Consider the following 16,692-nt stretch of genomic DNA (forward strand, 5'->3'; position numbering starts at 1 on the left):
AAATTAGAATCTAGCCTCGAAGTTTCTACATGTAAAGTGAAATTAGTCAGGAAGACTGTGTGCATTAGAGTGTAAGCAACACAAATACAAGAGACAGGAAAGCATCCTTTTCCAGGGAACTTTCAACATTCAATTCCTGATTTTATGTTTGATTGGGGCTCTAGTGACCTAAGCTTCATTTGAGAATTTTCAACTTCCCAGATGTGCTTACCCAAATATAAAAGGAATCAAAGCTTAACACCTTGTATTGCTCCTTAGTTATAGCTGTGAATGAGCACAGTTGAATTTGAGTGGCAGCAAGCAATTTTACACAAATCATACAGATAAGCAAAGCAGCTAACATGAAGGAAAAAAAGAACTTTATAAAATCACAGTTAGATTCTCAAAAGCAAAACAATTTTTACTTCGAAAGTATATCTTTCCATTTTTTTAAGTAGCTTCTGATCTACCGATTGATCATTTAATGTTGGTGGAAATGATGTTGGGGGAACCCAACTGCAAGACTTTTATGGGACGTGTGGCTGCAGTGGTCTGGGTAGTTACAAAATGGAGGAGGCAGAGCATGGGGTTGGCTGAGAACACTACCCAGCTCATGGGCTGTAATCAGAAGTACTGGACACATTCTGTGCCCAGAATGTATAGAGGTGTAGTGGCTGCTGGTTTGTACATAATCAGTTCCTCTTTATGCAAACTAGTAAAAATGCTTATCTCTTTTTGCAGTGTTCTTCATGAAAAGATTCCAAAACTAGATGGATATTAACTTGAACACTACCTTGGAGGGACAGGTAATTGATAGTTCTTCAGTTTTTATGAAATGGAACCAAGGAAGAGCAATCTGAAGTGATGTACAGAGTTCATACATAAAAGCTCTCAGTTCTAGCTTGACTCAATTAAGTTTCCTAAGCTTAAGACCTTAAACTTAAGAATCATAGTTTTGTCTAGATATTGATATTGAGTTATTCAGAACTCCAAGATTTGGGTCACTTCTATAACATATTTATAATTATAATTAAAATAACATTTTTCTCTAATAGAATAAGAGAAATACTGCCAGACAAAGCTAGTAACCTTCTAATTCCAGTAAATATAACATGTAAGATTGGTTGAATATGAGAATGTGACAAGTTACTTGTATCTGTGTGTGTTAAACTTTTTTTTTTTTTTTTTTTAACTATTCCTGTGGCTTATTTTTGTTGATTTCTAAATCTTAGTGGATAGATTTTTCATTAAAATTTATCTGTATATACTTGATAGCTAAAAAAAAGTATGTTAAAAGAATGACAATTCGTTTGCTTTTTGTTGAAAATAGGGTAAGCTGGGCACATCAAGCCCATTTGTCAGAATGATCCTTGTGAAACCCAGAACACATTAACTATTGTCCTTAGCCAAGTTGTGCTTCTCTTTTGGAGGCAAGGACTGAACTCATATAGTTTGAAGTTCCTATCCCCGGTATCACTTGCAGTTTCTCAATGTCAGAGATCAGCTGACTAATTTTCTGTGCCTTGTATTGCTTTGTCGAAGTATCTCTTGGTAGTGTATTTTGTTACTGAGTTCATTTGAATCTTTTATTACTTATGGAGTCTCCTAAAAATTACAGCATACATCTTAAGATGTTCAATCTGTATCTGTAAAAGGTGGAAGTAAACTAGCTAGCAAGAATGACTTCTCACGCTGGCTTCTGTTTTAAGGCAATGATTAACTTCAAAGGGAGAGCCAAAAACAGTTCATCTTTAGAGGTGCCTCACATGTTGCTTCATATGCTAGTTTGAGGTAACTATGAAGGTTTATCAGATGATACTACTTTTATTAATTTGCAAAAATCTAAGGAACTCTTTTCAAGAAGGCAACTTTAGGAGAAGATAGAATGCTGGGATTCCGAAAGAATAAGTTCTTTAGAAATAGAAATGTAGGGAAAGCGAGGAATTTGCTCTTGCACTAATATTAATTTAATATTATTACTATTTATTTAAAATTCTTTTATCTGCAAGGATTGTTTTCACTTTTTTCCTACAAATTTTAAAATGTCACTAGGCTAATTTGTGTTTTGCTGTGAGTTGAGAGGTCATCTTCCACCTGTTTTTGCAATCAGTATTAAAATGTGCCCTCTTCCTTATTTTCTATATTGTATTGAAATGGATGTGTTCATGACCATGTTTGTTGTATTGCACATATCCTGTAGAGAGAGAATTTCCTGAGAAGAACAATAGGAGTTTTCATGCCAAGTACATAAATCATTAGTCTCAAATCTCCTTGCTTTTCATGACATAACAGAATGATGTTGATAGGCTTCAATTTGCTAGTATGTGCTGTGGAAGTTCAAGTATAGGCGCAAATCCTCACTAGAAAAAAGCTGTATGTAGTTTCACAGAAACAGAAAAGATAAATGATACTTTTCTTTAACATTGGATGAGAATTTGGATCACAAAATTGCCTACACAGAATCACAGAGTGGTTGAGGTTGGAATCTGTTGGAAGCTAATCATTGCAGTGTGTCAGGTATCAGCTGACGTATCGTGATTGCTCTGTTGTTTTGAAATACAGTGACTTTGAAAGTGTGGATAGTTTTTGCTGTGGTTTAGAGAAATGCAAGGCAAGTGACACCTTTTTTCTTTTTCAATGCAAGACCTTGATTCTGAGTTTGTCTGCAAAGTAGGGATATTTTAATTCCAGTGAAGTTATAGGACTAATTGTAGTATCAGAAATTAGTCAAATGGTAAAAGCAGAAAGGAAGAGCGCTAAGGAGGACATGACCAAGCAGCAGGGTACTTACTTGAAAGTACCGAAACTTTTAGCTTGTGAGATGTACTTGCTATCTGGCAGCTTCTGCGTTCATGCCTTTTACTTAAACCAGACCTGGACACAGCTTGTTCTAGCTCACTACTTTCCGTTACTCTTTTGTTAAATATCATAAGCACTTTTATTTGGAAAAAGGAGCATTTACACATACCATATTCTCAACTGATGGAGTGACCTTCTGCCTCTGTTCTGTTCTCTGTATACTTCATACTTTCAAGATCACTGTACATACATATTGATATATTTATTTCATGCAAAAGTAAGTTTTTGGGGTTTTTGTTTTGTTTTAAGGGATCTTTTCTAAGAAAATAATACTTGCATGGAATATAACTTCGTTGCTGTTTTTGTAAATATCCTTTTTGTCTCTTTCTTCTGCTCATGTTTATAGACTGAATTATTCCTGTATCTAATGACTTAAGTCATAATTTCAGAATAGGTGCCTTTTGGATGACAGATGCAGTAATACTTGGCACCCCTTGAACAAGCATGTAGCTTTTGAGGGTGTTGCAGTCAGAGACCCCATCAGAGAGTAGGAGAATCTCAGGATTTCACATCAAGGGTCCTAGTATCTGCACTTCAGTGGTGCTTCAGTTCATAAAGCATATTAAAATTCAGCTACTGTTTCCTTGTGTTCAATATTTATTTATGATTTATTTTAGAAAAATAACCCTATGTTTAACTGTAACTGATACAGTAAAAGAAGGGTGTCCTGAATGTTTGGACCTGTGAATAAAAATTAAACCTTCCATATTCCACTTCAGATGCTTTGAATGTATTAAAATCAAAGTGTAAGAACTTAAGAGCATATGTCCTTAATGAAATAGTCCCTATGAGTGGGTGTTACTGCTGGCAGAAGTTACACTTAGAAATGTATTTAGCCTAGAGATAGTTGCATACAGTAGATAGCAGGTGAGGAAATAACTGTATTTTCTCTTCTCCGATCTCAGCAAATATACAGGAGGAGGAAGAATTTGTCATTGGTCTTCACCGTTCCATCAATTGGCTGGCTTTGGTCCATGTGGAGCATGGGCGGAGCATGCAGGAAAAGTGAAGCACACGCAGTGAGGAAACGGGGAAAAAAGGGAAAACTAATCCTCACCAAGCCAACTACTTTTCTTTATTTCTAAGAAAAATAGGATAATTTTGTTCTCTAAAAAAAATTTCTACTGGAATGGAGCTTCTCTGTATAAAAGGTAGGTTTTTCTTACTAAGCAAGCTTCTGCACAAATGTGATAAATGTTTAGTAGGCAACTATGGAAAGCTGTAAAGCCTAGTAAACTGCAGATGTCACCTGGTAGTTAAAAAGGGTGGTGGTATTTCTTGCAGTGCCTCTTTCAAGAGAAGCCAAGAGAGTGCATTCTGTAAACTGTGCAGAGCGGTTGAACTGCAGTGTTTGGAGTCTGCTAGTGGCTCAGTGAGAATGTTCAATGGCCTCTCCCCATTTGCCTTGAAAGTGAAAGTTTCTCAGAGTTTGAGCCACGCTAGAATCATTCAGGTTCTTAGATAAACATCCTGCAAATACAATACAATTCCATAGAATGCTTAGGAACGCTAAGCCAAAGATAAAAGCAGGAATAAGAAAAATAAGGTAGGTGATGGTAGGCAAGTGGAAAGGGAATCAGAAAGCAATGGTGAACTTAGGGGACCTGGCAGACCTGACCATTGCAGACTGAAAATTTTTCTTCTTTTTCCTTATTATTTGGTAATATCTGCATCCTAAATGTAACAGTTAAATGGTATGCATAAAGATATTCTTGGAGGAAGAATACCTTTTTAATTTACTCCAATTACCTTATTTGGCGCAATTGGAGCAATTAGCTTAATTGCAACAAATTACCTATACCTTAAATTTGCTCCAATTTAATTTCTGTAGGATGACAGAACTGTGCCATTCAATTCAACCCTCAAGTAGCTTGCATGCCTTGATAAGGTAGCAGAACTTAGAGATTATATTTTTTAAAAAAAATCTAATTTTGTGAAATGTAGTCATATACTTGATCCAAAATGATCATGAGTAGATTTTGGTTAAGTATTGTGACAGTGTGAATCACAGTACTGTTAGCTTTGGGGCACTTTTCATCAATGAAAGCGATACAGCATGGTGGAATTCAAATCTGTGAAAGTCAGAATTTGGAATGTTCCTTTTTTAGTTGGTAAAGTGCTTACTGTGACGTGTCCTTTAACAGTCGCATTAAATATGTAATAATGAACTCTTTATAGGATAGAAACAAGTTTAGACGATGAGCAATCGGTGAGCCTTCTGAGTGATTGCTCTGCAGTTCTATTGAGAAGAATTTTGAACTAGCTTACTGCGATGATGGATGGTATATTTTCCTCCCTGGTTACCTGCTTTATGTTTTGCCTTTTCTGTTGTATCCACCTAGTTAGTAAAATTTTGCAGTGTCTGTAGAACAGACAGTTCAGTATAAATTGAACATTAACCAGTTCGTAAAATATAAAAAATGATAGCATTACAAAGCTAGTGGATTCTGCAATACAGCTTTGGTTTTCCTGGGAATTAAAAGGTTTTAGACAGAAAATTGATTCCATGTATATGTTTTTTCTCTTTCTGCAGAGGTTTGTAACATTTAGAAAGCTATTTTTGTGAGCTTTGGGACCGTTAAGTAATTATTGTTGCTTATCAGCTAGAGTTCAGACAGTTTGCATCAACACTAGTGACTCTTGCGTTTATGTGAAACTACCTTAACTAAGGTGAATCTGGGCCTTAGAAGATGACAGTTTTCCTAAAGCATAAGGGGAGTACTCATACCCTACTGTTAATTCAGATGACCTTGCTCTCTCTTTTGAACTTCTATTAGAGGCCACAGCCTCTTCAAAGTAGCACAAATACAAAGAAAGAATATAAACAGCATGATTAAGAGAAGAGTACACCTGTCAAAGGCACAGCTGTTGAAATCCCAAGGCAACTAAGTTAAGAGCGACAGAGCCATTGTCCTCCAGAGTCATAGAGTTTTCAGGCACAACATGTTGACAGTGGTGGGCGCTGTCCTTTTGCAGTTTGAGTTTTAGCTGTGTGATCTACTAATAGAACTCTTAAGGAGTGAGAAATTTGCTGATTGCTGAGTAGTCTTGCTTTTCGGCTATGGTGACAGGAAACATTAAATGTTAATGGATTATTAAAGCTCTTGTTTTAGCTTCTTGTCTGGCTGGCACAAAACTGTTAAGCTTTCATGGTAAGTTTTCATGGTGTTCATCTCTTTTCAGCTTATAATCAAACATCTCAGGAAAATTGGCTTCTAGCTGTATTTCAAGGTCATACTAATTTTTATCTGCTCAGAATGACTAAATATTGATCCACTCATTTTAGAGTGGATCTACCTTTGTGCATATCATTTTAGCCCCGCAATGAATTGATACCTGGGAAACCCCATATAGACATAATTCTGAATGGTGCTTCAAGTCATGTACCATATTAATGTGGCATTTTATTCCTTACGTATTTGTTGTAATACCAGAGAACACAGATGTAATGATACTTACAGAGCAAGCATGATTTTCTGCAAATCATTTGTAAATGGTTCAAAATTATATACCATGACTGTTTTTATGCAGTCCCTCTTTATTACAGGAGTCATGTCTAATGTACCTAACGGGAATTAATGTTTATCACAGACAGTGTTGCCACTTACGAGGCACTAAATTTTATTTAGTTTTGATGACATCTTACCTCAGATCGATAGCCTTCCCAATACAATGTCTGGTCATAATATTGGAAGCACTGGCAGATGTGAAGTTGAATGGGTTATTTTGCATAAATGCATAGGCTGGATTTGGGAAATACGTTTGTTTTTTGGAACTGCTTTCAGTTTCGTTCTCTGCTTTTCTTGTGCCTGCGGGGTGTATATGGTGGGGGAATACACTGAAGGCCAGATCCAATGGAAGATTTTTGTGTTTGAAATGATACTTCTGTGTATTTGCCTCTTGGCCATAGAGGAATCTGAACTCCAGAGGTCTCAAAATGTTTATTTAACTTTTTTAGTGCGTGCCCAGAACTGAAGCATTTAGGGGCTGAGCAGCTCCTTGTCCTCATTCAGTCCTAGCCTGTTCAGAATTCAGTAGCTGAATAGTCTATCAAAGTACAGCAAAGAGCTCTGCCTGCTAGGTATCATCTTCTCTTTGTGTAATATCTTGCTATGGAGTTGGATTTTTTGTTTTGTTTTGTTTTTGTATTTAGCAATATTCTCTCCCAAGTATATTTCTGTTTCAAATTGTTCTCAGTCTTTTCTAAAATTTATGTAAACTGTTATCACCATACCACTTTCTTTGACAAGGAGTACCCCAAATAAGTTCAAGTAACTTATTAGAGGTTATTTAAATTTACATCTTCCACATGCCAGAAAAGATAGATGTTCCTGACAATTGTGTGCATATGTCTATTTTCTGGTGGAAAAGGATACATTTATACTATCATTCTGGTTTTGGTTTGCAAGTAGTTTTCTCCATTTCTACTCTATTTGTGTCACAACGCAGCTTCAGATGCACAAAAATCTAATTTCTTTCCAAGGAAAATCAGGTGCACTCCAGAAGTACGTCTAATCTACTCCAGCTATTATTGAACATGCAGTCTGAACATGCGGGATGACAGTAGACGAGTTTGAGGCATATATAGAATGAGTATTGGGTTCTGAACACTGCTTTCATTCTACCGATGCTCTCCAGTTGCACCACTTCAGTAACAAATGTTTCCAGTAACATTGGAGCACATCTTCCACTCCACACATTTGCTTCCTCATAAATCCACTAACAATTTGATGGATCATTATTTCTATTAGAGGCAAATGTTTGATAGGAGAAAATGTCAATGCAAACACTAAACATGGCGCACAGCAGTGCTTTTCATTTGTTGCTAGTGTTTTGTATAAATTACTGCTGTAGCAGTAATAATTGCAATACTAACAAGCATGGTTTATTGTGTATAATTATTATGAAAGATACTTGCATAAGTTGCATAGACTTCTCCAAACTTTTCCCTTAAGATTTCTAAGGAATCATATTATCTTAATAAAAATGTGAACCAAATTGTGATTAAAGAACTAATTTTCATTTATAATGATGGATTCTCAAAACTACTGAAATCCTTTTCTTTAATAAAATACATTGGCAAGAGTAATAAGTATTAATGGAATATAATCAATCACTTTTTCTTTATATAGTGAAAAAAGGAAGATTGAATGAAGCAGCTGGTAAGTCTGATTTCTCTTTAAATTTCTGTTTTATGGATATTCTGCTTTTTTATTGGAAAAGAATATATGTATCGTATTAAAGAAGCATTTAAATCTAGGACTGTTAACACCCTTTTCATCAAGACCTCATTGTAAAACAACAAAAGATGGAGAAAATTAACGATGAAAAACAGGTTGTGCACTCACGCTGTTACTTTCAGTTGCTGATTATTATTGCCTCACAGATTAGTGCTATTTAAATGATAGTAAAAAAAAAAATTCATTAAATTCAAATTTATTTCATTAAGAAGAAATTTTACCGGATCTGATGACCTAACTGCATATTAAGTTGAGAGAAATTGTTTTGAAAATAAACAGAATGCTGCATTTAGCATTTCCACAGTGAGGAGGAGATGGTGCCTGAGGTTCCCCTGTTAGGAAATACATAGGAAAGCCCAAACATAATTGACTAGTAACTATACAAATCAGGTATAGGCCCTGTACAACAAATATCAGTGAATCAAGCTGCTGAGGACTCTGTAATTCTGCCTCAAGGACCAACATTTAGTCAAAGAGTGGAGAACAAAGGTTTTACTTAGCCAGAAGTTTCTCACACATAGATGATAAACTTACAGACTTCAAAATCTATGCAAATCCATGTTTTCTAGCCACTATATTTAAATGAGCCCTGCAAATTGTTTAAAGTTATCCTCTGTGAAGTTATCTGAACCAGCACAGGGTAAGCCACTTTGGTGGGACAGGATACTGCTAGTTCTCTTCAAAGTGTGACCATTAGCAGCTACTGTGAAAGATAGACTGAATGTGTGTGTCATTATTTATCTCTTTTCCTCTCTGCCTCCTTTTTCGTTAAATTCCTACTGATATCTGAGATTCCACAGCCCTCAGTAAATGTTACATTTTGTTTATTCTCTAGAGGTGATGATTTATAAAAAACTACTTATCAAACAGAATGGTTTGTTCCAAAATGAGTAATTTTTAATAGACCTTTGAATGTTCTAGTTAGAGGACTTCAAAAAAACCTTTCTCCCTTGATACAACTCTTGAAATCTGAGTAAGAAGGTGAGTTAGTAGTAAAGTAGTGAAGGGAGACAACTAGATTCCGAGCGAGCTGCTTAAGGAGTAAAGAACTTCTGGAGAAGTAACCATTTAAAAAAGCAAATGACAGAACTTCAGGAAGGAGAAGACAGTGCAGCTGAGAAAAGACAGAAGGTGATCAGATTTGAAAGCGGGTGTGATACATTCTTGTGACATAGATCATGAAATTGTCAAATGTGAAAAATTACAGAGTTGAAAGTGAATGTAATAGAGATATTTTTCATGATAGTTTCATTTGTCTGTATTTGGCCAGTCATGGTTGCATTTAAAGGAGATGAGTTCTAATTTTGTGCACAAAGGTTGTTGTGATTTTTATTGAAAATATGATCTAGGTGGCAATGTTAAATGGCTGGAGTTAAATACAATAGGTTTCAGCCAAATGAAACTCAAAGCAAAAACAAATTCTGCAACTAGAAGACATTTTGAAAAGCTCACTTTTTATTTTCCCTCAGTTACACAGAATGAACGATGGGATAATATGTGAATTACATATTGTCGACACCATTTATCATAAATAAGTCATCAGACTTAAAAATCTATGTTGACTTTGTCAATAATTTGTTCAGTAAGAACAAAGGTATATTTGAGAACACTGGTACTCTGAGTTATAAAAAATAAACAGATAACATTGATCGTTTTTTATTTGAAACAAGTAGTTCCTATTACATATCATATTTTTAGTCTTTGTCAAATATTATCCTTAGTTGGAATCAGGAAGATGTACGTACAGGGTGTAAAGAGCTACCTCTTTCCCCTCATGTGTTTTAACTGCGATGTAATTTGATGCAATCTGTTCAAGAACTCATTGTAGGCAGGAACAGCTCTCCTCAGTCTGGATGCTTGACCTGTGGGGGATACAGATAGCTCAAAAAAGACTTGTGTACTTGGCCACACTTAATATATATAGTTGATAAAGAATTCTTCTAAAAAAGTCTCTTTTTTTAAATATCAGATTTGATCCAAGTGTAAGATGCTGGAGGCTAATGGAAGATGTGCTTCATGCAGGCAAGCTGAGAAGCTCTTCAGATCAGCCGTAGCCGTTAATACTATTGTGATAGTGCACCATCTTACACAGTGTATATATACTTTCTGTATGAGCCCTAGAGAGTGGTGCTTTCCCTTAGTTCCATCTTTTAAAGCCAAGGATATTTTAATGATATGCTTTCAAAAATCATTGGGTTTATTTGGGTGTGCTGATTTGTTCCAATTCTGTGACTAGTAAACTGTGCATGCGAAAGCCAGTTCTAACAAGGTTCACTAAGAAAGCTGTGAAAGAGCCTTATTACTACCAGTGTGGCTTCACCTTAATTGCGTGTAGGCTCTGATTAGCCAATCACCAATATTGTTGTATTGCTTGACAGCAAAAATAAATCTTAATTTGTATAAATGGAGTTTGTACTGATTTCATGCAGTATTTGTCAAGGAAGATTGATAAATGTAAAGACGCCCTATCTTATAGCTGATTCCCGAAATGCTTGCTCACATTTAGGGTGAGCAAAGTTCTTTCACACCTGTGACCTGTGATCAAAAGGGATTTTTCCTGTTATAATCCCATTAGATGTAGTAAGGATTTTTTTGTTAAGTGCACAGATTTGAGGCACCTTTGAATGTGTTGTATAGTTTCAAATTAAATCTGTACGGCTGTAGAGTTAAATATGTCTAGCTTCTAGATCAATAACAAACAAGGAATATAACTGAACGTCATGGTTGCTTCTTTTCAGGTACATTCCACACCTATGTTGTTTTAAAAGTCCAAAATTTAAAAAGCACTACAATAGACAGAAAAGGAAGTCAGCCTTGCTGGGAACAGGACTTTATGTTGTAAGTAGCAGGTATCAATAGCTTGTTTTGCGTCTTCACTCTATTTAGATGGTTTAGAACAATTAATAACGTCTGAGACCAAATACAGGCTGCAAAGACAAGAAGAAAGTATACAGTTCAGAAATATCATCAGACTAGTACCAAGGACCAAAAGAAAAGTCAGTTTTAAAGGCTGTTCAGCCATACTGCTAACCAAAGCCAGTAGCCAAGAAGAAGAGGAAAATATTTTGTGTCTGAATTCTTTATTTTGTTTTTATCTCGTGGGAATCAAGGAATGCTAGGAGAGAGCAGATCTCAAATTTATTCTCATGCAACTTCATTTTGTTTTAACTGATTTTTTAGGAAGTATGTTTTATCTGTCCATCTATTTGTCCATATTAACTTGTACTATTTCTTATCTCTGCTTGGAGATCTTTGTCCTCTTTTGATTCATCTCTCCATCTTGTTATCCATTCTTTGTTCTTTTTCTGTTCTCAAGAGCATTATGTACCCTCCGTGGCCAGATGGGTGCAGATATGTACATACTGACTAACATCCAGAGGAACCTTGCTTTCAACTGTCGATTTCAAAGCAATTTAAAAGAATTGAATATTTAATCACACAAGATGTAGCGATAAGGCACTGATCTCTACTTTTTTTTTTTTTTTTTTTTTTTTTTTTTTTTTTTTTTGCTTGGTCTCTCCCTCTGCCTTTTTTAACCCCTCCCTTCCATCTGTGCCTGGATTAGGAGCTTTTCAAATGTCATGCAGCTGATTTCTTGGAGTGCTGCAGTAGACTATTAGCTTGCTTAACTAAAGACACTGATTAACTGAAAAATAAATATTTTTTTTAAATAATTTGTATTAAGTTAACATTTATATCATCATTTTACTCCATTTTATGGCTAGATGTGAAAGAGCATCAGAGGTATTCAAAATCATCTAACATGAACTGAAGCTTAACTTAAGCTCTTTCTTCTCCACTTCCAGTCTTTGTGTGTGTCAAGCAGACTGTTTAGAGCCACTGCCTAAGTTAGCTGGAGCATCCTCTCTGAGAAGACTAAGGAACATTATTCTTGATATCAATAGGTAGCCTTTATACATGCCGTTCTCTCACTGCAACTGTGAATTGTGTCATGTTTTGTGTAGAAAAGTCATTGCTACCTAATATTGTAGTAACAATTTTCTAGCACGTTATTGATCTGAGTGTAGTTTTATAAGACATGAGGGGACTTTGGGGGACAATATAATAGTATATTATTCAGTAGATAATTAAATTTCATCATTTTCCTTTTTTCCTTTAGTGCGAGAGGCGTTCTAAAAATATCTCAAAATGTAACTTATCTGTCAGTTTTTCTAAGGTATTCATTAAAATACTTAATAGATTTGCATTTCTGCTGTAAGTGCTGTCCTTTTACTCATGCTACACATAAATGAGTTTTCTACAGCATCAGGGAAAATCAGCATTTTTTAAAGTTTATTTTCTGAGTTTGCAACGTAAAAGTTGCTGAGAAATATTGAAGTGCTCCTCTAGCATGGTCTGAAGTAAATAAATTTAGTTAAAAATTGGACAAATTATTTTGAGCTTGTTTTAGCTTCATCTACTGCTTACTCAACTATACAACAGTGCAGATTTTTTAAAAGACATTATAAACAGACTTTTACAAATACATTTATATAGACTTTTTACACATTTTAGTCCATTTTGAGGGGAAAAATGTTTCATTGAATACAAAGCATCAACTTTTGCAAAGACACATATTATTTAAGGTTTAATATAGTCTTAATTGTCCATTTACCAGTACAGCAGTATTAAAGTTGGAGTTGAACAACATCTGAAGCAAGAAGTTTCCAATGTGTCTCCCTCTATGTATTTGTAAAAGGAGAATAAAAGGGGTTGAATTAGATTTTGTTTTCATTATAGCTGTTTAACCACAAGTATAGGGGTGAGAAAAACTGGAGCCAGCCGGTACAACAGTGACAGTGCAGGTCACTTTAGGGCTGTCCCAAGGAGACTGGTGTCCTGTGTATGCAATAGAAACTCCATATGCAAGAGCTCAGGAGAATCTGAGTCACATGCACTTTCCTGGTCCTCTCTGTTATATCCAATAGGTACAACTCTTGTAGCAAGGTAAAGCTCCTGATAATTGGGAGGTCTGAGCCATGTATTTCCAGCAGAATTGTTGCTCTCATTAGTTTGCAGGAATCATCCTGAGGATTTGGTTCCTGAGATTTGGCCCATCATCATATTGTGTTCATATTGTGACAGTTATTTCACAATTTTTGAAAACTAAACCACTGTGTTGTAATTCATGGTATTATGAAATAGTAGTTGGGACTGCATTTCCATCTTAATGTTTTATATATTTTCAAATCTCAATGACATATTTTTATATTTGTTTTTAGTGAAATCAGTGCTGATGAAAAGGGATTCATTATAGAGCTGTGGAAGAAAGGCTTGCTCTGGGATAGCATTTTAGGCATTTTATGGATTCCCCTTGCAAATGTGGAGCATGCCACAGATGTAAGTTGACTTTCTGTGAGAATTTACAAGACTTGGAATGAAATCCAGTGAATTTAGTCTCTACAACTACTGTAATGACATGATTATTGTAAAATTTTCTCGCTTCATTCAGGCTGTGATATTAAAACCGAGTGCACAGGTGATTGTTAGTCATGTAACTGTATCAGTGTCAGCTGATAGGCATTAGTCAGATACCCTGGAGTAATGGCTTCCATTCTGAATGAGCTGTAATTCAGTAAGTGTCTTGAAGTTCATGGGCACTCAGTAATTACTAAAGGCAGAGGCAGTTTTGTTTATGTGATTAGAGCAAGGGAACTGCAAATTGAGGCTTCTGACCTGTATCTTTGTTGTGTGACCTTAGGTAAATCCTCACTAAAATGGGCATAATGATGTTCTGTTGCTCTGGGGAATTGCCACAGTTTTAAAGAGGAAAAGAGAAATTTGTTCCATTATAGCAAGGATGAAATTAATAGTAAAATGGGAGCAGGGAGAAGAATGCATGGAAAAAAATGGGTCAATCCCAAGGGGTATTTTGTGTCCCAACAGTCACAGTTGGGCGTGAAAATGCTTTGCTAAACAGGTGTGCTTTCAGGCTGTTTATACAAGAATGTCACGTATGTAAAGTGCTGGAAATACTGAGACTACTTGCCAGTGCTTTGAAATGGTATGAACTCAGGAAAATAAAGTAAGTGCTTTAATACTCCACAGTTATCCCATTCAGGAATCTTCTTTATCATCTTTACTTCACATTTTACATGCATTCCATTTTTTAAAAAGTAACTGATTTAGAGAAGATTTAATCTGGCACCTGAAACTCTTCCCCAGCACCGGGTGAACTGAGGTAAAAGTGGAAAAAAAAAAAAAAAAAAAACACGCAGGTGCAAAAAAAGGAAAGTGCAAGAAAGAAATATCAGTCTCAATAGCCTTTTCTTTGTAGGGACTGTTGATTATTCATATATACATTGATTTGATACTTCACATATACTTCAGATTTTATTGATTCTACTCAGAGAATGGAGGCAGGGGAAGAAGGTTATTCCTGTTTAAATTATGGGTAGCTATGTTCCACAGCTCCCGCAAGCTGTTTTAGACTCCTAAGCAGATTGCTTAGCTCTGCTCCCCAGCTGTTGTTGAGTTACAATTGTTGGCACTGAGGTTGTGGCTTAGAGTGACTAGAAATTTAAACAAACAGAACATGTAAGGCGGGGTTTCTTTTTAAAGCTCAGAAGGCCTGAAGGAATTTATTTATAATTAGTTCACTCTGGAACTTTTCTAGTTACTGAGTTTCTTCAAAAGCTGTATTTTGGATTGTTAGTATCATGCATTGGTCACATCAGCCTTGCTAGAATGTGCTTTTTTGTCAGCAAGTCAGAGGAACTTAAAGATCTCTATATCTCTAAACTTAAAGTTTATAAAAAGAGTAACTTTTGAGTATTCATTTTTTGCATCTTAATCATGGTAGTGTGAATTCGTCTATGAATTTGTTGCAGAGCAGATGTGTTTCAGATACCGTATCTGTGAGAACTTGAAGACCTAGCAACTGCTTACATAAATAAAAGTTGGAAGAATCAAGAAAGGATCCTAAGCTGTTCGTGTCATAAGGAGACTTCCATTGATTGAAGGGAATCTTGATGCCAGAAGTGGGTAATACTATAAATCCTACTCTATTAACTTTAAGCCTATTTTTCATAGGAAGGCCCAGGTGACTGGTGGACATTACATTCTGAAGTTGTGAAAACTGGAAGTGAGATCCATGGCACAAAAACACCAACTTCACATGAGATCCTACTAGATGTCTACTTTGCGTTACCATTTGGTGAGTTACAGATTGAGATAGAATTAAAAGGATCTGTAAATACACTTTACTCCAACCAGTCTGTTTAACTTCCTGAGGTAGTGTCTAGCAGTAATTCTATAGAATTTACTCATCAGAGCATTTGTATGCTTAATCCTGGTAAGTAATAGGATATTTACTGAGGGCCACTTCTAATGAACATCCATTTCACTAGTTAATGTTCATCCACATGTGGATTGTAGAGCTGGAAAGAAATCTACTTCTAAGGCTGTCTTACAATTCTGAAACACATCATCTTTGACTAGCTATTTCTATAATGTAGATTTAAAAAAATATCTAGGACTTATTTATTAGCAGTAGATATCTGCTGTTACAGTGTATATAAGGGTGGAAATTGGTTATATGTAGTATTTTTAGTCTAATCTATCAAGATCGTCCAAATAACTATAACAATGCAACAGGTCTAAACAAGTTCACAAAAATAAATTATTCGGTAGATATATCTAATGCAATTGCAGCCAAGAAAGCAGTGTGAGTGAAAGATAAATTAATCCCTATTCATATTTTGATTTGTAAGCTACAAATAATTTTTGGTGTTCTGAATAAGGGTTTGCATGGAGGAAGTATTTTCTTGCTGTTAACATTTCTCTTTGTCTGGATCATTCTGATTCTGTAAGCGTAATGTAAAGTACACATGTGAAATGGGATAAGTCCTTCAAAATTTTTTTTAAGGAATACAACAGAAAGGGTAGTAATTTGTAGGGTATGTAGCAGTATAACATTCATTACAAGAGGAGGAAATGAGATACAAATGGGATTTATTCTATACACAATAAATTATTGCGGGAATCTCTGTAGAATTAGGGAAATATTTTAAATGACTCCTTCCTCCTGATTTTCATATATCCAAGCTTGACACATGTTCATTAAGGAAATTTGCTCTCGTATTTTTACAAGTTGTAAATTTGGGGTTCTATTGATTTTTAGATTGCTACTCAGTGTGTCATTTTTTTTTATTGATGCTTTTACCCTGATTCCAAGTAAAATGCTAGAGAAGTTAGAAATAATCTGTAAAGACTCTCCTTGGAACTGTCTATAGTGCTTTGTAAACCTGCAGAGGTCACTCTTACACTACAGTTGTGTATACATGGGAAAATATAAAAAGCATTAGGTTTCCATCATTGAGAAAACCATGCATTTACCTTTACCGTCTACCTGCAGTCTCTTTGAAGTTACATATTATGTTGAATGGTTTTCAATTCAACCATAACGAGATGAGGATCTGTCTTTGGCTGCTGACATCAGCAGACCTCTTTGTTAGGACAGCTTACATCAGACAGGAAGAAGACTGTTTTATGAAAGATGCCCATTTGATAATACCAGAGACTTTAGCTTCATGAAGATGCAAGACATCTAGTATAAATCAGTATAAAACCAATATAACCCACCCCGTGTTGTTCTAACTATATATTTTTATTT

At 35.5% G+C, this 16,692-nt stretch overlaps 2 protein-coding genes across 2 annotated transcripts in view; one reads left to right on the plus strand and one right to left on the minus strand.

Annotated features, from left to right (window-relative positions):
* Positions 1 to 488: 488 nt before the first annotated feature.
* The window catches only part of RSL24D1 (ribosomal L24 domain containing 1), a 293,765-nt gene continuing 277,561 nt past the window's right edge, over positions 489 to 16,692 (minus strand). The window contains exon 7 of the mRNA XM_088520555.1: positions 489 to 503. The gene's annotated coding sequence lies outside the window, so the exon portion shown is untranslated. The remainder of the gene's footprint in view (positions 504 to 16,692) is intronic.
* On the plus strand, positions 7,937 to 15,302 carry LOC104572165 (protein unc-13 homolog A). The gene is made up of 4 exons (XM_010219316.2): positions 7,937 to 8,000; positions 10,817 to 10,916; positions 13,301 to 13,418; positions 15,111 to 15,302. The coding sequence occupies exons 1-4, from the start codon at positions 7,937 to 7,939 to the stop codon at positions 15,300 to 15,302; spliced, it is 474 nt and encodes a 157-aa protein (XP_010217618.2).

The sequence above is a fragment of the Tinamus guttatus genome, unplaced genomic scaffold (assembly GCF_059628265.1).
Source record: "Tinamus guttatus ecotype Peru unplaced genomic scaffold, ASM5962826v1 Tinamus_guttatus_pri_ptg000004l, whole genome shotgun sequence".
Taxonomy (NCBI): domain Eukaryota; kingdom Metazoa; phylum Chordata; class Aves; order Tinamiformes; family Tinamidae; genus Tinamus; species Tinamus guttatus.